This window comes from Tenrec ecaudatus, chromosome 14 (genome assembly GCF_050624435.1).
Source record: "Tenrec ecaudatus isolate mTenEca1 chromosome 14, mTenEca1.hap1, whole genome shotgun sequence".
Classification (NCBI taxonomy): Eukaryota; Metazoa; Chordata; class Mammalia; order Afrosoricida; family Tenrecidae; genus Tenrec; species Tenrec ecaudatus.
In genome coordinates this window covers 47,536,054-47,563,762 of record NC_134543.1, presented here as the reverse complement: position 1 = coordinate 47,563,762, position 27,709 = coordinate 47,536,054, and the positions used below count along the sequence as shown (strand labels likewise).

Genomic DNA, 27,709 nt, shown 5'->3' with positions numbered 1-27,709 from the left:
CGGATTTTCACTGATGACAGGGAGCTCCAGTGGAGAAAGAATGATGAGCATGTACAGCAGGCCCGGTGCATCCATCAGGGAGGAAAAGAGGCTCTTCATTTTGCTGAAAACAAGGAATTCTGTGGTACAAGCTTCAGCGACAGCCAATAATAAGTTCTCTATTGACAGCTTGTTGATGATTTCTACTATCTCTGGGCATTAAAATAATGACCACAGAGAGTCAAATTAAAGAGACGTAAGGAAATGCCATACACTACCCAGCCAGGGAGCGGCCTACCTCGGTCCTCTGTGCTGTCACTGCTGGATTAGTGAGGCCAGAAAGGGTCAGGGGAGAACAGAGCATGGGCATTGGACTTGGCCTTTCTGGCGTTTAAATCATGGCTCTATCACTTCCTGGCTGTATGCCCTTGGGCAAGTTACTGAATCTTCCGAATTCTCAGTTTCCTCACCTGGAGACTGGGGATAAGAACCTGTGCCTAATAAGCTGGAGTTAACACAGGTGAGATTTTCGGGCAAGTTCCCAGTATCTAGCAAGTGCTTCATAACTGTCACTGGCTTATGGATTACGTGCTTGACTGCTAACCGAATGATGTTGCTTCATAGGAGACAGAGGAGGTTCTCTGATTCCGTAAAGATCTAAAGTCTCAGAAAACTCACAGGGCGAGTTCCACTCTGTCTAATGGGGTCGATGTGAGTCAGGACTGACGGGGTGGTGGTGAGCTGTGAGTTAGAGTTTTTCCTCAGGAGCCCTGGTGGCACTGGCAGGTTGCTAACCTGACTGCTAACTATCAAGCTTGGTGATTCAAACCCACCAGCAACTCTGTGGGAGAAAGCTGAGGCTCTCTGCTCCACAAAGCCTCACCACCTGGAAATCCCCCCATGGGGCTGCGATGAGTTGGAATCAACTCCAGAGGAATGGGTGGATTTTTGCCCAGGTGACCAAGTGGGTCCTCAAAGGGCTACTCACCACAAAGTCAGCAGTCAGAAAACCACCAGCAGATCCTCAGGGGAAAGATGGGGCTTTCTGCTCCTGTAAAGAGGTACAGGCGCAGAAACTCACAGGGGTCGTTCCACCCTGTCCTACAGGGTTGCTATGAGTTGGAATTGACTCAATGGCAGTGAGAGTGAGAACCAAGGTGGTCTTTTGTGCTTTCTTGCTTTATTTAGTCTACCCTCGGGATGCCAGTGGACAACAACCTACCTTATATAATGCAGACGTTGAGGCGGAGCCCACTGCAAACGCCACTCCTATGATGGAATCTGCATGGAAATTATCTGCATATGCCATCATGACGATGCCGGTGATTGCCATTATTGCAGCGACTATCTGTCACATGGAACGCAGCAGAGTCGAGGGAGAGAAAGAAAACACATTGATGCCTCTGTTCCAGAGCAAGCAGTTCAAGACTCATGAGCGTTGCTGAGTGCCTCCTTAAATCTAATTACCTCCTGCACATAGTTGCTCAAAAGCAGGAAAGCCCAGTACTGAAGAAATTGGAGGATCTCACTGAATCACAGAATCTGAGACCTGCTGACATTCACGTCAAAGCGATGGTCAGTATTACCCTCACTTGTCTCCAAGTCCTACCGATGAAGTCTAGAGGAGGGAATTCAGAGGCACGGGACCTCACACGTAAGCCCTTTCACCTCCACTACCTCTCTTTGGCTTCACATCATTCAGAAAACAGTTTGATCTACTTGTTGGGGCAATGCACATACCTGAAGCTCTCCACAGAACCAGAACTTGATTTGAGGGGCACCCTATTGATGCAGCTAAATGTAGGCCAAGGAGTAAAAGAAAGCGAATCGCCCCTCAGCGATTGATGCAGGAGCAAGCCGCAGACTCTGCCTGTTGCTTTGAATGTCAGCTGGAGGCCAGTTCTTCCTTTTGCTTACACGTGAGTTAATTCCCCGCCCCCCTTTTCTTCTTGATAAGCCACAGGAAGATAATTTTATTTAGAGCATTAACTGTATCAAGTGGACCATGCATCACTCAGTTGAAGTCATCCCGGGTTACTGTAAACGGATATAAACAACAACCCCCCAAACGAACTGAAACCCAGTCACAGGGACCCTACAGGGGGGTTTCCAAGACTACAACTCTTTAGAGGAGCAGCCTCCTCTTCCTCCTACGGAGTGTCTGGTGGGTTTCACCCTGTGATGTTGAGGTCAACAATCCAATGCCTATCCCACAGAACTAACGAACTACAAAACCAAGCTAATTGCCACCGAGTCAATTCTAACTTACACAACCCAGCAGAAATGCCCCTGTGGGCTTCTGAGGCCTGTCAGTCTTGAAAGCTCATCATTCTCCCCCAGAGTGGCTGGTGAGTGTGAGCCACTGCCGATGTTGTGACTAGCAGCCAGCACATTAACCGCCACCCCCCTCACCCCCGCCCCAGGGCTCCTCCTGCACCACTCGATGGGTAAACAGGATTCCCTTCCTTTTGGTGAAAAGCTGGCTTATGCCTATTTCTTTAATGATCTTGAATTGAATTTACTAAAAAATTGTAGAGCCACAACCTTGGACTGGGGAACAATATGCCCTTTCCTTGTGAAATGCTCTCACGGTCTTTAAGATCCAGGTGAAAAATTGTGAGACACTTAAACACATCCCGTAAGGTTCAGTTCTGAGTATTCCAAAGACAAGAAATTCTTCCGTAGACAGCATTTTTCACACATTTGATTTCTTTGGCGCGGGGAGGGGCCTCCTTTAGGACATGAGTGAATTATGCATCACAGCCAAATGTAGTCCTTCAATATGTAACTAGCACAGCTTGGGTAAAGAAATATGCTCCCAATGAGGCATGTAATTTGGATACCAGGAAAGCAGTTCTTTTGTTAATGACCGCCCGGAACAAGCATGCTGTTGATTCCAGAGCAAGTCCAAAGGCAAGCATCCTGTATGAGAAACAGCGGGAGGACTCGGGAACAGACAACGACACGGCAACAGTGAACATCCACCTGCATCAAACGCTATCCGGGAGGCAGCTTGCTTGGGGAAGTTTCTCTTGCTGAGTGAATATGACATTCTGCAAAGGTGCCAGGCATGTGTCCCACTTAGACTGTGCCTCAGACTGTTGAGAAGACGATTTAACGCACACACCATGAGGTGTCAAGGAAATTTCCCAAACAAGAAGTAATAGTCTCATAAATAAACATGATAAGGAGTAATTTAGACCTGGAAATTCTGTCAGGGTTATCATTTTCTCTGATTTGGGCATTTATCTTTCAACCACGGAATTGCAACAATTCTCTGGGCAATCTGACTTCAGGAAAATGAAAAGGCGCATCAGTCACTGAGATTTTCTGACTTCAAAAGTGCTCTTGGGTTTAAGCATTCACAAGTCCAACAACGATTTCTTTCCTAAAACTAAATTTGCAGAGTAATAAACTTGGCTTGACGTTTGTTTCCTCTTGGCCAGGCATCAGGTAGATCTCCTCGGTCAATAAACAGGTGGTCAGTTCAAGATGGGGCTAAGCGTATTCATCCTAAGGAACTTCGACAGGCTGAGCCGATCCTGGGGTCAAAGTCTTCAGTCTTCAGAGCACTGCCTCATCTCTGGGCTTCGGCGACTTGTGAGAAGCAGCAGCCTGTGGGGCTGAAAACAAGAAAAGGCAAAAACCACAAACACTGCCTGGAAAAGGGAGGAGCACGTAATCGGATTATCTGCAGGCTGTGAGCCAAATTGGGCACTCTCCCTTCCCCGAGTCAGCCTTTAGTGGAAATAAATACGCAGACGGTGGTTCTTACAGGTTTTCTCAGGACAGAAAGTGGAAATGGCCAAAGACCGCACATGATAGCAATGCAGCACTGTAACTATGGTGAGCCTCCTCACGCTCATCTAAAGAGCTCCAGTACTTTTGATATCCATGTGCCGTAAACACATTAGCCTGGACCACGTACGTGGACCTGTCCATGACACCACTGCTTCTTTCAATCGCCTCCATGGAGAGAAGCATTTTCACTCCGGGGGACCAGGATGCTGTTAGTTAAGTTCTTAAAACATGAAAAGCTGAGTGGCTGTTAAAAAGATTCTCCTCCGTGGTATGAGCTGTAATTTATAGGTAATATAGTCGGTTCCTATAAATTGTGGTTCATACCATGGAGAAGAAGCCTTTCAACATCTCAACTACTCAGACTTTCATGCTTTAAGAACTTAACTAGCGGTGTCATCTGGTCCCCTTTTCTCCATGAAGGCAATTGAAAGAGACAGTGGTGTAATTGATATGTCAATTTAAGTGGCCAAGGCTAACGTGTTCACCAGCACATGAATATCAACTGTAATAGAGACTTTTAGAAGATTTTTAGGAGCTTCGCCATAAAATGATGCCATAAATGTACGTGATCTTTGATCATATCCAAATCCGATCTTAAGAAAACATAACCAAAAATATTCTGTACATATAATTCACTAATGACTAACTCAGAAAAGAAAACATTCCCAACTGTGATCATATCCTAGGGACAATTATATTACAGATTGCTCCCTCTCCAGGCAGTATTTTAAACGTTTCTGCTCCCATGGCCTGATTTTACAATCCCCTACGCCCACACTCACTACCATCGAGCGCATTCTGACTCAGAGTGACCCTAGGACAGGGTAAAACTGCTCCTTTACGGTTCTGAGGCTGTAAACTATGAGGAGTGCAGAAAGCCTCCTCTTTGTCTCATGGAGTGGGTGGTGGGTTGGAACTACTGACCTTGTGGTTAGCAACTCAACAGATAATCCACTAAGCCACCAGAGCATCTCTCACTAATACCTCTATAGGTATTACAGAACATGTTTCAGAATTTGATTTTTACTTATGAATCAGTTCATCATATTAAAGTTCGTGAGGATTAACATTCTGGTCTATTTACCATGTCTTGAAGAAACCATGAGCGGAAGTCATAATGAACCAAATGGAAGATTCCAAAGCGTACCGTGAAAGGATAGAGTAATATAATAAAATGTGCGAAGAGCTGGAGTTAGAAAACCAAAAGGGAAGAATGTGCTCTCTACCATTTCTCAACATGAAAAGACTGAAGAAAAAAGTCAAGCCTCGGGTTTGTAATATTGAAAGATTCTATAGGTCAAATATTGAACACTGCAGGCAGCATCAAAAGAAGATGAATGAAATACACTGATTCCCCGTTGGTCTCCGGGCATTTCAGGATATTGTTAGGGCCTTCAGTGTTGGTTCTGACTCCCAGTGAGCTTATGCACAGGAGCAGGAACCACTGCCCAGTCCTGTGTTAGGTGCGTAGCATTTATTGCAACCACTGTGTCAGTTCCTCTCTTTGAAAATCTTCTTTTTCACGGATCCTCTAATTTGCCAAGCAGGAGGTCTTTTTCCAGAGGCTGGTCTCTCCTGATAATGCGTCCAAAGTGTATGAGCCAAAGTCTCATCGCCCTCACTTCTAAGGATGCAGCTGGCTGTATGTCTTCCAAGACAGGTTTAGGTGTTCGGGAGGGAGCCAAAGAATAAGAAGGAACCATATTGTAGGAAGAAGTTCTAAGCTGCACTGGGGGCAATAATGAAAACGAGGCTCTAGGAATTGACAAAATGCTGATGGAAACGTTTCAACAAACAAATGTGGTGCTGGAAGTATTTACTCCTCTGTGCAAAGACTTTCAGAAGAAAGACCTGGTAGTGGACTGGGAGAACTCGATAGTGGTGCTTGCTCTACAGAAAGGATGGGGAAATCATTGAACAATATCATGAGTATCACACTCCAGTAAAATTTAGCTGAAGATAATTGAAAAACCCAAACCAACCCCCCCCCCACACACACAGTTCCAGAAGTATATCGACAGGGACCTACCAGAAATTCAAGCAAGATCCAGAAGAGGATGCAGAATGAAAGATATCATTGCTGCTATCAGGTGGATCTTGGCTGAAAACCGGCAAGACCAGAAAGATGTTTACCACTATTTGATTGACCACGCGAAGGTACTTGAACTAATGGATGGCATTGAAAAGAACGGGATCGCAGAACACTTAATTTTGCTCCAGTGTTACTTAAATATAGACCAAAGGGCAGTTGTTCATAGAAAACAAAGCGATAGCAAGTGGTCTAAAATCGGGTTGTGTTATTTTCACTGTACTGATTCAATCTGTATGCTGTATGCTGTACTGTACTGATTCAATCTGTATGCTGTATGCTGAGTCAGTCACTTGAGAAGCCAGATGCTATGAAGAATAACAAGGCATCAGGATGGGAGGAAGGCTCATCAACAACTTGTGCTATGCATATGACATATGGCATCGGGCAAATTTTGCTTACTGGAATCGAAGAGAACTTGAAGCACTTACTGATGACAATCAAAGACTGATTCTCAAAAATCAAAAACTCACGGAATGAAGATCAAAGAAGATGGATTTAATGTATGGTGTTGGTGAAGGCCATTGACTATATCATGGAATGCCAGAAGGAGGAACAAATCCCACATATTTTGGACATGAAACCTCATCTTTTGTTCTTTGGACAGATTTTGAGGAGGGTCCAGCCCCTGGAGGACACAAAGTTTGGCGAAATAGAGGATCAGAGAAAAAGAGAAAGATCCTTAATAAACTAGATTGTAACAACGCACTCCAACACAGGAAGAGCTGTGAGGACAGGGTAGTGTCTTCTCCGGTGCATTTAGGGTTACTATGACTCAGAACCGACTTGCCAGCCCCTAACACTAGTAAACAAAGGTGGGTACCTAGGGGGGAAAGATAAATTTTTTGCCACATGTTGTTTTAAACGTTGAAAGTATCTGATAGAAGAAATTCTATATGTCCACATTTCAGTCATAAGGAATTTTCAATACAATCCTTATCTACAAAGTTGGAACTAAGTGATCTCAGCTATTCTAGAAGACAGACACTGTTGAGTGGAAGGCCCATTTGGAGTGGCCACTCAGACAATCCCCGTGTGACTCTTTGGCACCATGGCTTTAACTGCCATGAATACTTATCAGATTCCTATCGAACTACCAATCCAAGCACAGATCTGAGTAACAAACACTTCCAGATCAACTGGGCGTCAAAACGGGTCAACAGTGAGTTATCCTTCTCGACAGAATAATGCAAAACTACTCTCAACAGGAAACCTCAAAAATCGGCCGATGCTCAGCACTCTTAAGTACATGCTCATGGACTCAGTGTGTCGGATGTTTTGCCAAGAATGCTGGTGTGGTCCTCCGTGGAAGGACAGCCAAAGGGTGCTGCTGGGCACAGGAACTCTGGGAAGGGCTCTGCTGCTGAGCACGCACCCTCTAGAGGTTTCACCCACTTGGAAAAAACACTGCGCGTAAAACTTACTCCACCTTCTGGCTCATGGCTCCAGCCCAGGCCTCCATGATGAGAAGACCCACGCCTATCACCAGCTGACTCTGGTTTGGGGGAGGTCTCTAATAAGCAGTTATCGTTGTCATGTTAGGTGCTGGTGACTCAGTTCCCGAGCTGGGCTGCTAACCACGAGGCTAGCAGTTCCCAAGCATGAGCCCCCGTGGGAGAAAGATGAGGCTTGCTACTCGTGTCAGAAGTTAGTCTCAGAAACCCACACGGACAGTTCTGCCCCGGCCTGTTGAGTCACTGTGGGGCGGAAAGAACTCGATGGCCGTGACTTTGGTTGGGGTGTTTGTGTGCAATAGAACATGTCCAGGTGACTGCAAAGCCACTATCAGTTCCGTGTAAACCTCGCGGTTCTCTCTATTGAGGGCCTGCCTTTACTGGGCGAGTACGCGGAGAAAGAGGATTTGTTTAACCATAATCACAGTGTGCAAGATCGGTGGCATCACCTCCTACACCAGCCACTCTCCCCTGGACCCTGAAGGGGACACCACGAAGCCACTTGAACCTGCTCGTAAGCTCAAGCAAAACACTTAAAAAGACTGTAATGATGAACAGTTGGTCTTTTCACTGTCTCAAGTGCCACCTGTGACCCTTCAGGAAAGCCAGTTTTCCTCAGCCTCTCACATGATGAGTTAGTGCAGGAAAAGGCTAGAGGGCCACACCCGACTGTTGGCTGTTTCTGTTTTTCAGGGTCTTTATTTTTTCCTCTCTTTGTACAGGTCAGGCTGTCCAAAGCCGCACGAGTCTGGGCCGTCTCTGCAGTTCCATGAGGCTTTGCCATGGAAGTTCCATTCCATTCCATGTTTTCCATTCAAAGATAGTCCCCCAATCACGAATCTCATAACAATGACAGCACTTTAAGAGTCCAGGAAGAAGAGAAGACCGCCAGTTGACCATCCGGTTCTCTACTCGAGTATTTCCTCAAGAATTGTGAAGTTCCAAGTAACGGGTAATAACCAGGTACTCTTCTTCACTTAGCACCACAGTTAATTCTACATCCCGAAGCTGGGCAGAGTATGAAGAGGCTTTGTTGACGTTCGGATTCCAAAGCCTGCACCAGTCCTAACAGAGGGACTCCTAGCTGCACTTGACAGTGGATCAAGCCAAGTCAAGTATAAGGTCGGTAGATAATGTTGGACACAGGATCGGCTTGGCCAGTGACCACAGTCCTCTTTTTGGTCCTGGTCTTCTCCGAGTGTTGATTTCGGCCAAGCTGTCTCTCAAGGATCAACCTGGAAGAAAAGACTTCTATTCCTGCACATGTCCCGTGTTGGTACCTGGATGAAGAGGCGTGGCACTCTCCGTGTCTGTGTAGGAGAAGAGAGCGGGCCCCTGCGGCAGTTGTCAAATCCAAGGTTGCACGGGGCTTGAACCATGATATCCCTCTGCCCTCACACTTACCTATCTGTATGTGGATACGATCCATTTGAAAATGATCTGAGGTAATTCTGGAGGGAAAACAGGGAAAGAAGCCCAAGAAGGGAAACTGAAGTCTGTCTGTGGAGGGCACATTAGACTCACTGGCTGTATCTGGCTGTGAACTAAAACCCAAACGCTGCCATCAAGTTGATGCCGACTCACAGTGACCCTGGAGGGAAGAACCGCCCCTGTGAGTTGCAGAGACTGGGACTGTTGATGGGAGGAGAAAGCCCCATCTTTCTCCCTCGAGGGGCTTGTGGTTTTGAACTGCTGACCTTGAAGTGAAGGTTAGGCATGCCTTATGGGCCTAAAATCTAAGGACCCTCCGAATCTGTCTCCTCTCTTGGCTGTATTCCTAAGCATTGTCTTGCCAAGAGGATATGAAAGGGATGTATCCTACTGGCTGCCCTTCAACTCTCCCCTCCCCCAGGAAATGTCAAGATTCTGGACAAAAGACGCAGACTCCGCACTACACATGACTAGCTAGTACATAAATGTCAGCCAAAGACAATATGGAAACAAGGGGTCCTATACATATTGATATGTAATCAATACACATCAGGAGCAATTTAGATCCCGTGTCCTGTAGTCCTTAGCATATCTAGGAAAGTTTTCCCAACCCCCACAGTTTGAAATGCTAACTGCATAAAAACAACAACAACAACAAACCCCCAACCCACTGAGATGACTACTGATATCAACCCTCTGAGGAAGAGGAGGTTGCTCAGCTGAAGGGAGGTTGCTCATTTCCTGAATCTGCTAAGAAATCTGACGTCTGCGGAGCCTTCACCGCCCATCAACTTTCCCCCTATGTACACGGCACGGAAAATGAAGGACTATTTTCAGTAAACATTTTTTAAAATGAGGATGAGTCGGATCGGCAAGAAATAACTCTAACTCTTTCATCTGACATCTAGTTATCCTCAGAGTGAAGCAGACACTAGAAGCCCATTTCCCTGGGGAGAACCACCTTCCGTTAAGGCCAGTCCCTGTGGTTCCCATGAATTTGTGACTTCTAGCTAAAGAACAAGAGCTCGTTCAGGGAAAGATATGACAAAATAATAATTTGTAAATTATCAAGGGCTCGTGAGGGAGGGGGAAGAGGGAAGGGAGGGGAAAAAAAGAGGACCTGATGCAAAGGCCTTAAGTAGAGAGCAAATGCTTTGAAAATGATGAGGGCAAAGAATGTACAGATGTGCTTTATACAATTGATGTATGTATGGATTGTGATAAGAGTTGTATGAGCCCCTAATAAAACATTTTAAAAAAAAGAACAAGAGCTCAACGAGCAAGGGCTGAATTATCATTTACCAAGAGGTTTTCCATTAAAAGAATAGTCTTTTGAAGATGTTTACTAAATGCCACAGTGAGATCATGTATTAGATGCAAACAATTCCTCAAGAAAGACCTGTTTTGCACATCAAAGTGTATTAGCAAATTAACTGAAATGATTTGATAAAAGAAAAACAAATGTAGAAGAGTACCTTCTCATATGTAATTCAATCAATATTAACAAGTGATTCATAAGTTGCTTATATGTGATCATTGTTAATCAATAATTCTGCCCTGCTAGAGTTCCAGAAAAATCATGCTTTCTGATCTTATTCCTGAAAGCTGCCATCATTGTACTTAGGCGTTATTTTGAAATGGAAAGAAAAGTAGAAAAGGCCATATCTTTTCTTCTTAGATATGATTTTTTGGGGGCGGGGGATCCAAACAAAAATTATAATATACTAACCACTTGTTTCTAACCTACTGCAGCTTTAGTGTGGCCCAGAAATAGACATTTTAATCTGATGACGGAAAGCAACCTTTTCACTGTCTTTGATGGTCTGCCTTTAAGACACATCCGCCCGTTGGGATCGCATCTAGAGGGGCTGTGACGTGTCATCGATGCAGATCACAAGTGACAGCTCCACTTAGGTTGTCAGTGCTGGTTGTTCTCCTTTAATTTCTCCAATGACCTAATTATGCACGCTCTCAATATGTCTCCGGAGGACAAGGAATTGCTGACACTGTCAGAAGGCAAAATGCTGGGCATGCGTTGATGCTTCTCATATTCCCGGCCTGACGTGGGCAGCGTTAAGATGGCACCCCGACCTTCTCCTGGAACAGGCATTGGGAGCTTCCTAGTGTTTCAGTGAGAAGTGAAGCACGTCCTGTCCTTTACACGGAAAATTATGTCTGACCTGCTCGCCCACGGTTTCTCCCTCTCTGGTGTCTTCGTTGATGGATGGATGGAGAAGTACTTATTGACGACTTAACATTTCTTTTTCTTTTTCACATGACATTTCTTTTATCGGGTCTTATTACTTACAGGTGCCACATTATTTTCCTGAGGCTGCTACCACAAACTGTCATCGATATTGTGACCCGAAACAACAGAAATGTATTCTCCCACAGTTCTGAAAGCTAGGAGTTCCAAGTCCAGCAGAAAACTCCTGTGGGGGCTCTATGGGAGAAGGCATTCCACCCTCTTCTCCATGCTGGTGGCTTCGTCAGCATTCCTGGGCTTGTGGCCGCCTCACACCAATGGCTGTCTCTATTGTCATATGACCTTCTCTTTCCTGTCTCTTGCCAGATAATGTATCATTGGGTTTATGGTCAACCCGGGTAATGCGGGATGCAACACCCTCTCAGCTCAAGACCCTTAATGCATGGCATCTGTGAAGATGCTTGCTCCAACTAAGGCAACAGTCACGGCTTTTAGGGATTAGAGGGTGCATATATCTTGTGAAGTGGCTCACCATGCAACCCACTACAGATGCCAACTTCCTACATCTATGATTTAAATATACGTTACATCCTTGGTTTTGCTTCCCATCTCCCTCGAAAGATCTCAAGCAAATGATTTTTTTTTCTGTATTGATAAGGCCCTTGGCTAGATGCATTCGTTCGTTCTAATGCCACTGGTTTTCTCACCATTTTAAATCCTTTGTGGAACACTTAATAGTGAATGTATTGGTTTATATTCTTGGCATTCAAATACCGCTGAAGGAGGAGAAACGGTCCTGAAGCGGTACTTGCTCCTGCGTATTGCCAAGGCTCTCTGGTTTCTCACGGGCAGCCCTTGGTGGTGACAGAGAGAACAGAAAGAAGCTATGTGTACGGGTTAATTCGCTCTGAGCTTACCGCCTTCCTACTCGGTCTCCTACGCCATCACTGTAAGTGTTGGCAGGAGAAGGAGGGCTGACTAGCTGTGTAGTTGCAAGAGCCACAGGCGGGCACCTTCTGGATGGGTCATCATTTGCTCACCAGCAGCCCGGTATTGTCGTTTGCAGTGGGCTGCGCAGATTATGTAGCTCATTCAGACGGCAGTGGTGGATGATACACGCACGGACGCCACTCTCAAGGGTTTGTCAGGATCCATGCTCCCAGAGTTCCAGGTACAAAAGCATGATGCTGAGCCCTTGGTGCGTCAAACCTCAGGGTAGCTAGGGCGGCACGTGGTGTCCCATTCAGGCATAGTCTAGTGGCGTCTTACACAGGTAGACATAATGTCTCATCGTGTTTGTTGTTCTAGTTTTCAACTTCCTGTTTATGTCACGATTCATTTCTGAGCAGTCTTTCTGAGCTACAACTAAAATTTCCTAACTTGGCTATTTCAAAACAAAACAAAACAAAAAAAAACTCTCAGAGTTTATGGTCATCATAAACTCTCACTCCGAACCAAACAATAAGAAAAGAGCAGAGGAGACCTGACTCTTGTGGGTTTCTGAGACTGTCCATCTTTACAGGGACAAGCAGCCTCATCTCTCTCCATGGAGTGGCTAGTGGGATCAAACTGCTGACTTAGCAGCTAGCAGCCCAATGCCAAACCCATTCCGCCTCCAGGGCTCCCCTCCCTCTAAGTAAGCAGGCATTAATTACAACATTTGGTGGGCAAGGGCTTGGAATCACTGCCGGTAAGTCCAAAATCTTGTCAGCAAACAGGTTTCCCATCCAATCGTGGCCATCTCTTTCAGAAAGCGGTAAGTTGTTGAATGTTTATTTTCTGGGAAAAGGTAATATTTGCACTTCCTTCTCAAGCATGAGTGTCTCGGGATTTTCATCAGAGTTTCAGGCACCCTGTGAATGAAATCTGGCTCCTGTGCGGGTCTCAGGCACTCTGCTTCTAACACAGAACAAGTACACAAATGATACGAATATGTTTTGAAATCCATGTGGGTCCTGGAAAGAATGAACTCAGAACTGAAGTGTCTGGTGGAATGGAATGCGGTTCAATTAAGGATTTGTACCCCAAAGTGCACGTTGTTGCTTTTAGTTCCATTTCCAGATTAGTCACACTAGCTATATAGCCACATTTAAGAGCATTGTGTCATTACCAGTGACTTTAATTACTGTTTGGTAATCTTCTCTACTTACACCAATATTAATTAAATCCATCTCTGGGGCAAAACCCTTGCACGGGTTGTCCCAACATCTGCAGGTTGAGAAGGCATGTCATAATCTTTACTGTGGCTAAGTTTTCTAAGACCCTTCTTTGCTGAGGACAGAAGGGGTTGATCACCATGTAACTTCTAACAATTGATTTGCAAACAGGGAGCTTCTGTTCTCTGCCCGTTTTAGCCTTTCCTGTGGGAATCAGCTGACTACCCAGGGAAAATACTCTCTGCGTCTCATGGTGTTGCATCTGCCTGGACTTCCAAGTGCATCTTCCAGTTTCAGTCTGGACTCCAAACCCGTGGAAAGCACTGGCGACACCCGAGGAAAGAAAGCCGCTCTCGCGAGGCCAACTTTGTTGCCAGGACACCAGTATGCCCTTACCCTTACTCCCATGAACCTGTCTTTCAGCACAATCCATGACAGCAAGAAGACAAAGGCTTTGTTACAGCAGAACAGAGCGGAGACATCGGTGGCCGTGAGCTTCTTTAGAGCCAGCAAATACAGGTAATTAGTCAACGTCCATAGAATGGAAAAGGGAGCACTTCTCTTAAGAAAGAGCTTCAGTGTCAGACCGTCTTCACCAAAAATCCGACTGCATTCCCTAGGAGAGAAGAAGAGGTCAATAGTCAAGTGCTGCTTGTGACACAGGCCAGCCCTTGACAGCTGTTTTCTGGCCAGGGCACAGACCTTCAAGGCCCGTCATTTGTCTCCAGGAGGTACCGGACCCAGTCCTGCCACCTGCTGGTCACAGCCCCTGCACAGCCTTTCTTAGAAAAGAACACTCATGTCCACGGGCGCAGAGCGAGGCCCTCTCCTACCTAGATGTACTCTTGAGCCTGCCAGGGCAGAGCCATGGAGCGGTGTCTGAGCATTCCCAGAGAAGCCCAGAGACATGCAGACCTGGAAACTGACCACAACGACTTCCTTCTGGAGAAGAGGGGAAGTTCTTTCCGCATGGCTCCTAGTGTTTGAACAAGCCACGGCTGACTCACACATCCGGTTCCACAGGCCCATAGAGGTCAGGCGAAGACATAGCATCCTGAGATAATTGTATGCCTGAGACCCCTAGCACGGCTTTCCAATTGATTATGTTTTTTTCCTTTTTTTTAATCAGAAAAATGAAGAAAACCCCTTTGATAATTCCAGAAATGGTAAAAAGCAAAATGTAAAACTTGGGTTGTTCTTTAAACCCAAATATTGAGCCATTGGAAGAATTATGTGAATTCAGCATATAAAAAATAGTCACTTCAGTTAATTCCTTTAAAAATTTAATTTTTGTCTAAATTGATTATTTAGCTCAAGGGCCCATTTTAATTAAAATGTTGAAGCTAGTGAATAGATATTTTAATGGCATAGATTTTAGGTAATCTAATGGCAATAACAAAAATGATACAATCATTGTGCCTATAGGACTACGGACTTCAAACAGATAGTCCCCTGGGAGAACTTAGCAGTATGTTTTTTTCACTCAGCTGTTAATGAAAATTTAAGCATTTCCTGAGCAATTACCATGTACTAGGCATCGTATTTTGAAGGCTAATATCAGTCTTATTCAAAGCAACAAGTTCTTAATATGAGACATGTTGATACAGCTTATAATAAAATATACTTACACAGCTCTAGATAGTTCTGGTTTCTCTTCTAGTTATTTCTGATGAAAATAATGGCACCTCAAATATTGTCCAGCTAACATAATACTTGAACCCAAGGATTATCCAGTCAGTGTTTACTTCATGTGTATGAATTAATTCCCTTGCAAGAGGACCGCGTGAGTGGTTATATGATGAGACTCTAAGTACAAACCATAGCCTCAAACCAAATCTCTCAGAGTAAATATCACACTTGATCGTGCATTGCTTTCAAGCAGCCAAGAACTCAAGGAAGGCTAAACATGTATATTGTACATATAGCGATTTTGCGTTCATGTAGGACATAATAAAAAAGGAAGGATTTTTTTTATACAATAGATTTATCAACAGTCAAGTAGAACTTGAAAGACAGGAAATTTCAATGAAAGGATGATATGACAGAAAGGCAAAGTCTTTTGTCAAGTAAATAAAACCTGCATGTGCTCAAAAAAAAGGAAAATAAAACAAAAAACAACCAACCAAATAAAAACAAAACAGTAAAAGCCCTCACTTCCATCCAGCCAGTTCTGACTCACGGTGACCCTGTAGAGCAGGCTGTAGAACTGCTCCCGTGGGTGTCTGCGGCTGGGACCCTTTACCGGAGTGCAAAACCTAGTCCTTCTTGTGCACACAAGACAATGCAGGGGCTTTTCTGAGTCCCATAGCCCCCTGCACGCCCGCATACACACGTGGCTGTTTCCCTAGAGCATCCTGGGCCCAGGTGCGTATTCTGCACTTACAAAGGGACCTCATCTGGGAAGGACGTCAGAGGTGAGAGTCTGGAGTGATTTTATCCTGACATCTGCAACCACTTCCCAGATACACACCTCTGAAGATCAGCAACGAAGCCCTCTCTGTTAAAAGGCTTTCTTTTCCTCCCCAGAGTCCCAGTCAGTGATGGTTCTTCCTTCAGTGAGCCCACCTTGTGCTGGGTTGCGCACTCTTGAGCAATGACCCTGTGGGTGCTTGAGGGACAATCTGAGCTCACGGGGAAGACAGGGAGAGCCCTGCAGGGCCACTGGCTGAGGAAACATAGCTGCCTAGCAGGCACTGTGCCCACTTGGCTTCTGTTCCTACCTAGCATGTCCTGACCCCCAGGTGTTAGCTTGTTCCTTCCTTGTCCTCCTTTTCTCTCACTGCCAACCATCTCCCCATTTGTCACTGCCACTGAAAGTGCTCTCCATTCAAATGCCAGGAAACTATGCTATGGGAGCACTAAATGCTAGGATAGGTATAAAAATTGAAAACAACAACAACAAAGAAAAGAAACGGTTGTTTATGGAGAAGCAGTTCCCCCATGCACGTCTTGCTTCCTGACCGGGGTCGGTACCAAATCCAGTGCCGCTGAGCTGGTTCGCACTCACAGTGACCCTACAGGGTATCGCGGGACTACCCGCTTTGGTGTCTACGGCTGTGAACGTGTAGAGGCGCAGCAAGCCTCCTGCTTCCCCGTGGAGAGCCTGGTGGGCTTGAACTGTTCACCTCGTGGGGAGCCATCCAACACAAACCCACTAAGCCACCAGCGCACCTTAGATTCCAAAGACCAGGTCCTTATCCAGGCGTTATGAGAAAAATGGAGGAGGGCAACATCAGATTACCAAGTGGAGGATGGATACAGAGTTACACAGTTGCCACATGCCATCATTACTCAACTGTCAACCTACTGAGAACCGTGACCCGCCCAAGGAGGCACACAACCTTAGCCACCACAGCCTCGTGCCTCAGCACTTCATAGTGCCAGGCAGACATCATTAATAATCAAAATAGATGGAGAGAGATCTTACTATTGTCACCCATGCAAAATGTTGGATAATTAGCGAGTCAATGAGTCAGAAGTAGGTCTAACAGTAGGTCTGTCCTGGAGATTAGAATTTGTGAACAAGAAGCGTGACGAGACAGGTGACAAATGTCAACATGAAGTTTAGAACCTGGGGACCATTAATAACTTGAATCATGTCCATCATTATAAGAGCCCCTACTATTGATTAAGTGCTTTCTGCGGACCGATAACTTTTCAGCACGTTTCATAGGCCCCTGGCATAGGTGAGTATGTATCATTGACTCTGGTTTCATATTTTCCAAAATTTTTTTCCCTTAAGGATTCTCGTTAAAATTTTGGAAGGTGCTTTTCTTCTTCCTAAATTTAAAATTCTCCTGAAGTAACCAAATTCTCCTGGCAGTATGTAAATGAACTAAATGAATGATCCAAACCTACTCCCACGTAGACAACCCTTACTACCCAGAATGGATACTCTGCTACAAACACATTTGACGTTAGTGATCAGAATAACAAGAAATTATAAATGCGTTCATGCTCTTTAAGAGAAAAGAAGAAAATAGAGGGTTGGGTGCGAGGGGGAAACTTCTATTTCCCAGTCACACGCACTGCGTTTATTTTCCCCATGAACATTCAGGGAGTGGGGTGATCAAGAGCAGGCCCAGTGGAGTCCCTTCTTGGCAGATGGTGCTAATAAGTCTCCCAGGAAAAGAGATCAAAGATCTCAGAGTACCCTGGCAATGTTTACCTCTCCTTGGAGAGGGGCCGCTGGAGAATATCCCCTTCAAAGAGAGTGTTTTTATGCTTTTTGATTCAGTTTCAAAAATGGCCAACTTCACTCAAGCTGCACTGACAGGAAGCGCTGTCCTGTCAAAGTCCAGGTCCCGCTAAATTCAGAGTTAGTCTGATGGGAAACGTGTGGTGAGGGTGAAGCTTATTTCCACGGGCATTTCTGTCAGCTGCAGCCTCTTGTACATGTGTTATCTTAAACACAACTGACATCCCTTGCTTTCAGGTGTTGGTGAGAGGGTTCATTCCCCGCCTCCCCCCGTCTATCAGCATGTCTAAATAAACAGTATTCAAATAGAATACACACACCGTGAATACCCACAAAGCCCACTGCCACTGAGCCCTTCCAACTCATAGCAACCTCTCGGGACCGAGTAGAAGTGATCCCTGGGGTTTCGGAGACTGGACTCTATGGAAACAGACAGCCTCATCTGCCTCCTGTGAAGTGGTTAGTGGGTCTGAACTGCCAATCTTGCAGTTCGTAGTCTGACACCTAAGCCCGTACATCACCAAGTGTCCTGAGTATTTTCAAATAGGGAGAAATTTAGCCTGATAGCCATGCTCCTGGATCACTGTGTACTGAATCTTGTCATTAGAGAACCCTATGCCCAAGATCAGGCCTATTGATGGACACGGCTCTTTCTAATACAAAGGTTCTTAGTGTCATTCTTTCCGTCCAACCAGAACATGTGGATTCCCTTTCAAAACCGCACTAGCGTTTTCACGAACACCAATAGGAAATCAGCTCACGGTATGGCTTCGATATTCCCGTGCACTTCCAGGCTCCTGATGGGAAATGGAAGTTAAAAGATACGTTTGTTTAGTGTTTGCTAGGTTTGTACTTGGAATGGTCTCATCATGTAACAGCTGCAATAGCCTTTCCTTTCCATCAGGTCCAGGGGCAAGAAAGGGAGGCTATTTTGACTGCTACACCCCAAATTTATTGCCACTCCGGGAGGAGGAAGCAGCACGTGTGAAGAGCTGTCCTTTCCCATCCGTCCCCTTTCCGATCCTCACCACTGCTGCCCTCGGTCATCAGAGGGGCGGTGCTGGGGTCCTTTTCCTTTTCAATAAGTTTTGGATCGCAAGGGAACTCCGCTCCAACGACTGCCTTATTCTTCCTGAGTGCTAGACAGGGCGCTGTGACATTCGCCCTGCTAGGTGCCCGAGGGTGCAAGACTGCAGAGGCTGGTTTAGTACACAGCAGCCGCTATAAGCACGGGACTACTGAGCAAACCCACCGCTGGTATGGCCTGTCAGCAATCTGACGAGGCCCCACGCGCTCCTGGTCAGCAAAGAGTGGCATCTTGTAAGGCATCCCAGAACCAGACCTCCCATGACACAAAAGTAGAGCATGTCATCTGCCTGGAAGGAGCCCTGAGCATGCCGTGGGATAGACATCGGGCTGAATCAGAGAGCCAGCGGTTGAAGCCCCATCCATTGCTCTGGGGGAGAAAGAGAAGGCTGTCTGCTTCCGTAAGATTCACAGACTCAGAAAGCTATGGGGTCCCTGGGCCACGAGAATGACTCTAGCAGTGGGTTTACAGTTGTGGTTGGGTCCCACAGAGTCTGGGACCCTCTGCAAATATGTGTTAGTAGAATTCATCGTATTAAATTAGATTTTCTTGGATTTGAGGCACTGGAATATTCTGTTAAAATATGATTTGTAAAGACAAGTAGATGGGAGATCTGGCTTGAAATCTGGGTTCTATTATTATTGATTAGCGTGTGAGCTCAGACAACTCATTGAATTTTGGGGAATGTATTTCCTCATGTGTTCACATGAGGCTCATGGGGGTGATTCTACTCCTTGACAAGGCAGATGTTACTACAGAGGATAATTGAATGAGATACACAAAAGGATCAGCAACGAGCACATGGTAGACACTCCCTCTGTGCTTTTCTCTGTCTGTCTCTTGGTTTAAAGAGGAGAACTCTTCCGCTGCCTAATTCTCACTACAAACCTTGGGTCTTGTCCATCTACATTCCTCAAGTAAATCTGTCTTCCAAAGAGATGAAAATATGCATGTTTCCCAAAAAAGAGACTTTTTAGCATCTGTTGCTGGCCATTTAACATGAAACCTACCTGAATTTTTTCATCGGAGACTGCTTTTCTTGAGCGGTGGCCAGATGACCAGAATAATAGACTGGGAAAAACATGATGTTCCAGTTTGTGGAGAACCAAGTCATGAAAAATGGACAGTAGAAGTTCTTATAAGTAATTTTTACGATCTGTGTGGTTCCGACCCAGGAGGAGGACACTGACAAGATGATCAAGAGTCCCCAGATGGCCTTCAGAACCGTGGATGTGCATGACTGGCAGCGAGCCTGGATTCTGCTTTCTGGGCTGCTGTTCTCGGGATGAGTGGCTTGTGTTCCTTCGTCCCCTGGAAACAGAAAGGGGACACACATGTGTGGAAATCAGGCAGCACTCAACCATTCCCGCTCCTTGAAATGATGGCTGGAAGAGAAGAGGCAGGTGGTGGAACCGCCAGTGGGATTTGTTGTTTTGTCTTGCTTCCCCCTCCTTTTAGGATTGAGGTTTCCTCCCAACTCCCTGATCAGGAAGCATTGGAAGTGTTTACGTCCTTATCCAGTCTGTGGCAATGCTCATGAACTGTATTAGATGACATGATGGGCTCCAAGGAACCTGATAGGACAGAGAAAATTTGCTCCATTGAATTTCCCAGGCTGTATGGCATAGTGGGTTATGAATTCGGCTGCTAATGGCAAGGTCCATAGTTCGAAACTACCAGCTGCCTCTTGGGAGAAAGATGAGGCTTTCTGCTGCTGTAGAGTGACAGTCTCAGAAACTCACAGGGGCAGTTGTTCCCTGTCCTATCAGGTCGCTGTGAGTCAGCATCGACTTGATGGCTCTGAGTTTGAGTGGTTTCTTGTTTATTTGTTTTGAATTCTTTACAGTTTTCTTGGCACATAATTTATATAGCATAACCTACAATAGATCAATTGTTCAATCATGTAAAGGATAATTGTACAATCATTACCATATCAATTTTAGAACAACCCTACCCCCCATGGTTAAACCACCTTTAAAATGAGTTGTCCAATCACACTCAGTTCTAGTACAACCTCCCCGCTATTGTGCATTTCCTTCTCCTGAAATCCCCCTTCCCTCTCTATCACCCACTTCCCACTCCTGCACCCCCTATCAACCCCTATATCCGGTATTATCACTACGCATCTACTGCCCTGGTGGGTCCCAAACTGGGAAACCCAATAAAAACCAAATTCAAAATAAGATGGTAAGAATATAATAATAGTAATATAAAGACCCAAATACAAATAATGAGTCAGAAAGAAAAGACTCTCATCAGCATTCCAAAAGCCAGGGAAGACATTTCTGTCAGGGAACAAGGAAGAGATACTTGCACCCAGAGCCAGCTCAGGTTGGGTCTATGGGGAGCTCATCTGCCCGAGTATTGAGCTCGAGTCGGCATTTTCACGATGACAGTGGCCTCTGCCTCCCAGCACGGTTGAACTGCACTCAGTCACTGACCCACCAGGGGCCTCGTCCTCGGATTAGCCCAAATGGGCTTGGCCACATGACCTTCTTTGTGACGTGAGCCACCTCCCAGCAAAATTTTAAGAAGCATCTCTAGGCTCCACCGGCTTTCTTGCTCTTCCCTTCTGTCCTGGGAATGTCACCTCTCCAATTGGAGTGGCTCGATGGTCTGTGTCAGAGAATGAACAGAGCCCTGCCAAAGTAGCCCTAGATTGCTTCACTGCAAGGGAGAACGGTTTGCAGAAGGCTGTGATGTCAGGGAAAGCCCCAAGTCCATCTGCAGGGTCCCCAGTGTGTGGATGAGCCTCCAGTGAACCCGTCTGACCACTGACCAGGGCTGTGAATAGTCTTGCTATCCGAGTTGGCTAAAATTGACACTGTATCATTTGTTCTTCCCTTTGACCTATTTTAAACTTGTTTCACTTTTTATTATTTTCTGCTTTCTTTTGGAATGAAGTTTTTCTCCGTATTATTTTGTTATTGTTGTTGGGGTTTCACTTTGTTTTGGTATATTTTTGTTTATGCGAATTCTAGGTAAGTAAATCTATAGAGATAGTAACTAGAGTAAGAGTTTCTTTGGGGAAGTGGAGAGTTAATGATAATGAGTATATTAAAGAAGAAAATGTTCTGAAATTGTGGTGGTGGTTGTACAGTTCTTTCTAATATGTCTGAACCATTAAATTGTATGATATATGAATTATATGTCAATAAAACTATTAAAATAAAAAAGAAAGGGAGAATAAATATTTGTTTTTATATTAGAGACATAAAAAAGATATCAAAGATGACTATTAAATGTGTCCCAAGAACAAAAGAAAATCCTGAATAAAAAAGTATTTCCTAAATTACTATTTAATATTGTCTCTGAGAGCACAATAATGTATATTTTTAATTTTTGGAGAAAATAAAGTAGCAATTTTTCTTGAGAGTAACATTCTCTAAAAGTGAAGCTCCTAACAGTCTTCTCCCTGACAGAGAAACGGGCCCCACATAATGAATCCATGCACCTGTCAGCCTGTTAACGAAGCAGAAGTCACTGTGAACACACAGATGGTGGAATCCTGGGAATTAGAGGCAGTGCTGTTCTTCAAGATTCTTCTGTGTCTCCAGGAACCTGCCTCTGGGCACAAAGTCTGTCTTGGGGGTTAAGAAAATGGTGCATCCGACTGACTCCACGGTGGCAGTAGATGGGACCTTTTCACAAACTGCCTGGTCTCTTGCTGGTTGTGTTTCTACTATTCACATCCCAGGCATGACTGCCCCACTGGTCCATAAACTGCTACACCATGAAGGTATAACCTGGCTTCTTAGTAGAAACATATTAGTGGGAGGGGAACAAGCTTTGAATGGGGACTCGTCATTGGGGAATGTAAACCAAGGAACTATGAACACAATAATCACCAGATGACTTCTATATCTTACCCGCACTACTAAAACTGGCTTTCTTTTATCTATTTTTTTCTCCCCAACAAAATCTATGGAGACTCTAGAGGAGTTGGCTTGCTAGTTGGGCTTTAAGGATTCAACAGTCAAAGTATTGAGCTCGATGGTGCCCGGCTATCAAAAGAGATAGTGTCTGGGGCCTTAAAGGCTTGAAGATAAACAAATGGCCATCTAGCTGGGAAGCAACAAAGCCCACATGGACGAAGCACACCAGCCTGTATGATCACGAGGTGTCAATGGGATCAGGAATCAGGCATGAGAAGACCCAGAAAAAACTATCATACTGATGTAAATGAGGGCAGGGCAGAGTGGAGACTCAAAGACCATTTGTAGACAATTGGACATCCCCTCACAGAAGGGTCACAGGGGAGGGACAAGCCAGTCAGGGTGCAATATAGCACCAATGAAACATACAACATTCCTCTAGTCCTTTAATGCCCCCCCCCACCTATCGTGACCCCAATTCTACCTTACAAATCCAGCTAGACCAGGGCATGTACAGTGGTACAGATAAGAACTGGAAACACATGGAATTCAGGAATCCAGGACAGATAAAACCCGCAGGAACAATAATGGAAGTAGCAATGCCATGAAGGTAGGGGGAAGGCGAGGGGAAAAAGGGGGAACCGATCACCATGGTTGACATATAACTGCCCCCCATCCCCAGGGGACAAACAACAGAAATGTGGGTGAAGGGAGACAGCGGTTGGTATAAGATATGGAAATAAAACTTGATAAATTATCAAGGGTTCATGAGTGAGGGAAGGTGGGGAAAGTAGGGAAAAAATGAGGAGCTGATACCAAGGGTTCAAGTAGAAAGAAAATGTTTTGAAAAGGATGATGGCAACATATGTACAAATGTGCTTGACACAATGGATGTATGGGTTATTACAAGAGCTGTAAGAGCCCTCAATAAAATTATTTTTAAAAAGAAAGAAAGGAAAGGAAAAAAAGCATTGAGCTCGTAGTCTAGCAGAAAAGGCACCCAATACACACAATAATGTGGGAGAAAGGCACACTCTACTAGACCAGGGGTGGGAAATGTTCAGCCTCCACGCCTTATAAGGCCTGAGAAATCATCAATACTAGCCAATATCACACACACTAAGAGTATCAACCTCAGTCATCACGTTAAACCTCAAACCAAATGCACTGCCTTTGAGTCAATGCTGACTCACAGTGACTCCCCTGTGGGTCTCTGAGACAGAAACTGTTTATGGGAGTAGAAAATCCAGTCTTTCTCCCAAGGAGCTGCTGGTGGTTTTGAACTGCCAGCCATGAGGATCGCCACTACACCACCAAGGCTTTCAGCCATCACATTAGGCATGAGTTAATAGAATGTTTAACCAGTATGGTCTGTGAATAATATTATAAATATCCACATTACTCGTGGCAGAAAAAAGTTTTCCACCCTTGTACTAGAACCCTATGAGGGTTGAGGGGAAATTTTCTGTGACCATGCTACTTATGCAGAGAGCGAATTTTAAATATATACTACAATGAATAAGAGGGTAGAGTAGGAAACTCATGTTGAGAAGTCAGGAAAAGAAAACAAAACTATCCTCTAAAATAGGTATTAGCATCCCATTTTACAGATGAAAAACCAGATTTGTCCAAGTGGAGTTAGTACGATACTGAACCCAAGACAATATGTCTTCAGGGATCTGATGTTTTTATTCTGAACCTTCATTTTGGTTAGTTACAGCTTTCAAGATTAAATCTCTGTTCAAGCACTAGAACTTTCAGAGTTTCAAGAAAAATATTTAGACCTCCCGAAAGAAATAGAAGTCATGTATAAAATTTGAGTGAAGAGATACTTAAGGGAAGGCGTACACAAGCCCCTACTACTCCTGCCATTACGTTATTCTCAGGGACTGTCTCAGAGGAGGAATGGTTCCACAGAGATGGTATGCATACTTTTCAGGTGTGATCTGCCTTCATTGCCACCTTCTTTGATGACTATGCCTGCACTGACATCATCTGTGGTTTTTGAGGACACCAGCAGCATGTCTTAAATCAAAAGAACTGAAGAAAAAACAAGCCTCAAGTGGCAACAGTGAAGGACTCCTATGACAAAATATTGAATGATGCAGGAAACATCAAAAGAACACGGAGTCACTGTACCAAAAAGAACTCGTGCGCATTCAGCCTGGGGATGGACACCGTGCTTGCTCAAATGGACCGACGCCGTGGCTGCAACGATGCGCTCGCACATAGAAGCCCTTGTGCCGGACCAGGCGGGGTGTCGTTCTGTTGCACTTACTACGGTTACCGTGAGTGGGAAGCAACAACTAACAGCAACAAGAAGTCACCTCAGCTGCTCCACAGTATTGACTTCTCTCCTTGTTCCATATATTGTCCGCACTGCAAGTTCTTCATTTCACAAAGCCTCGAGAGATCGGGAGCTAGGAGCTCTCTTTCCCCCTGAGCTCTTTATACACGACTCTTTACAGCCTGCTTGATTGAGAGTTCTTTTATATATGATTCGTATTGATTTGCTAAAAATTCCATCCATTTGTCTGAGCTGTTACTGGAGTTATACACGCTGATGGATATGGAAGCATGGGTTCAACTAGCCCAGTTGCCTTATGGCCTTGAATACATTGCTTAATTTTAGTCTCAGCTTCCTTATCAGTCAAGCAGTGATCAGATCTGTCACCGGGGCTCATTTTGGGGTGACGTGGCACAATTCTCAGCCCCTGTGTGTGGTGAGCTGCTCCCTCGGTGATGCTCCCTTCCTTGCTCTCTGTGGTGCGCTTGAACATTCCCAACTGCTGCCTCCTGAGTCACCAAAGACAGTCAATTATGTCCCAGGATACTTAACGGTGTGGTCCTTCAAGTGTTATAATCTGTGTCTGATAGATAAAGCAAGTCTCTATTAACTAGCACATTTAATTAGCCAGAACATTCTGTTCCACAGACAACTGGCAGCACTGGAATATTACTTCCATTTATACAAGCCAATGAAAACTTTCCAAAGATTTAAGAAGATGTCATTTTAACTTTTTTTTTTAAAAGTGATTTAGCTTCAGGTTTCACCTCGTTGTTAGGACACAATTTTTAAAAAATCTGTTTGAAAAACTTTTTTCTCAAAAATCTAAACAAAACCTTTCTTTAAGGTCTGAGGGACTGGACCCAATCCCAACTACATAGACTGCCCTCCTCCTCCCCCAGAAGAGTTTACTTCAGAGGACAGCACTGAAGCTACAGTAGAGGCAGAGGGACAGGTCTGAGCAGAGCACATAGGAGCAAATGAAGGGGAAAGAAGAGAGTGGAGCACATCCTGGCCCACCAAGCCTTGAGGACAATATCCCTGCTCAGAGCAGCCAATGTACAGAGAGGACCATATGGCTGACCCCACTAGGAGACACGGCATCCCCACTGATCTATAACCCTATGGGGGACAACACTGGAGACACAGTGTGGGAATTGCGCCAGATCTGACCCAGCACACCGAGGTAAAACACTAAGGGCGTGCAACAGAACAGCAAGGGGAGCAGAGCAAGGGAAAACCAAAAATAGACTTTGTGGCCAGGGCATGACCCCCCCATCAGACTCCACCGGAAAACACTCCTACAGGTCAACACACAGACCGGGAACTATTTGTAGGCTTTTCTTTTTTGTCATTGGTTTTGCTACTTTGTTTTTCTGCCTTGTTTTTTTGCACATATTATTATCTCTGCATATGTGGGAAACAGAAAGATTTCTCCCAAGTCATCTCCCCCAAATAGATGTTAGACTTAGGGCACTGCTTGCAGCAAATGGTAAATGATCGTCAAGTTATACCCTCTGAAGGCAGTCAGTTGCCAGACTACTGTGTGGGCCCAACATAAGAGGGGCCCACTCCTTGCTCTTAAGGACAATGGGCTACTTCTCCCTAAAGGCTTGTGACCATTAGTTTGGTTCCTGTAGGTGGGGTTTACACCCTACTGATAATGGTATCTATAATGAGCCATAGAACAGGTCAAACTGGCTCAGTGACATCCAAAGTTAGTCAGCCATCCTGAATCTAGGATCTTCCCAACTTATCACATGTATACCTCCAATCCCTCCTCTTCCTATTACGTGGATACCCCTAGATCACCACCCCCCCCATTACTGTTTACCTATAGGACAGCCCTTTGCTGTGACATATGTCGTCACCTGTAATTTGGGGGCTTGTATGTCCCCAGAGAATATGAAAGTCTTGGTTAGCAATAAATATCTCTCTCTTGCTCCATGTGGACCACCAAGTGAGGCTGAGGTGAGCACGCTACCATGAAATGTATCTGATGCCTTTATTTCTATCTCTCCTTTATCTCTCACGCTCTCTATGACTTTACTATAACCTTTACTTATTATCACTGTACAATTGTGCCTACTGGACCCATGATGATATGTTATGGGGCTGGTATACACTGACATGCATGTATATCTAGATAAGATAGGTGGGATAGCCAATCTGGAGAAGAAAACAATGGGACCGGTGGTTCCAGGGGGACATGGGAGAAGGGGAGTTAGGGGAAAGGAAGTGGGTGTTAACAAACCCAGGGACAAGGGAACAACAAGTGATCAAAATTGGTGGTGAGGAGGGTGTGGGAGGTCTGATAGGGCTTGATCAATGGCAATGTAACCAAGAGGAATGACTGAAACCCAAATGAAGACTGATAGTGGGAAAAGAGAAAGTAAAAGGAAATAGAGGAAAGAACCATAGAGGTCTAAATAAAGGCAAGGGCATATGTAAATATATTTATATATGATGATGGGGAAATAGATCTATGTGCATATATTTATAAGTTTAGTATTAAGGTAGCAGAGGGACATTTGGCCTCCCTCAACACAAGAACACTTTTGTTCTATTAAACTGGCATTCCATGATGTTCACCTTCCCAACGGGATCGCTGAAGACAAAGTGGGTGCATAAGCATATGTGGTGAAGATAGCTGATGGTGCCCGGTTACCAAAAGATATAGTATCTGGGGTCTTAAAGGCTAGGAGATAACCAAGTGGCCATATAGCTGAGAAGGAATAAAGCCCACATGGAAGAAGCACACCAGCCTGTGTGATCAAGAGGTGATGAAGGGATCAGGTATCAGGCATCAAAGAACAAAAAATCATATCATTGTGAATGAGGGGAGGGAGTGCGGAGTGGAGACCCAAAGCCTATCTGTAGGCAACTGGACATTTCCTTATGGAAGGGTTGCAGGGAGGAGACGAGCCAGTCATTGCTATGCTACGATGAAACATACAACTTTCCTCTAATTCTTTAATGCTTCCTCCCCACCACTATCATGATCCTAATTCTACCTTACAAATCTGGCTGGACCAGAGGATGTACACTGGTACAGATAGGAACTGGAAGCACAGGGAACCCAGGACAGATGATCCCCTCGGGATCAGTAATGAGAACAGTGACACCAGGAGGGTGGAGGGAGGGTG

The 27,709-nt window shown here is 45.0% G+C and overlaps 1 protein-coding gene across 1 annotated transcript in view; it reads right to left on the bottom strand.

Annotated features, from left to right (window-relative positions):
* Positions 1 to 27,709, bottom strand: part of SLC35F4 (solute carrier family 35 member F4) — a 275,316-nt gene that overhangs the window by 12,306 nt on the left and 235,301 nt on the right. The window contains exons 3-5 of the mRNA XM_075531797.1: positions 19,412 to 19,712; positions 13,513 to 13,732; positions 1,202 to 1,327 (exon numbers count right to left, since the gene is read on the bottom strand). Of these exons, the coding sequence (XP_075387912.1) occupies positions 1,202 to 1,327; positions 13,513 to 13,732; positions 19,412 to 19,712 (647 nt within the window). The remainder of the gene's footprint in view (positions 1 to 1,201; positions 1,328 to 13,512; positions 13,733 to 19,411; positions 19,713 to 27,709) is intronic.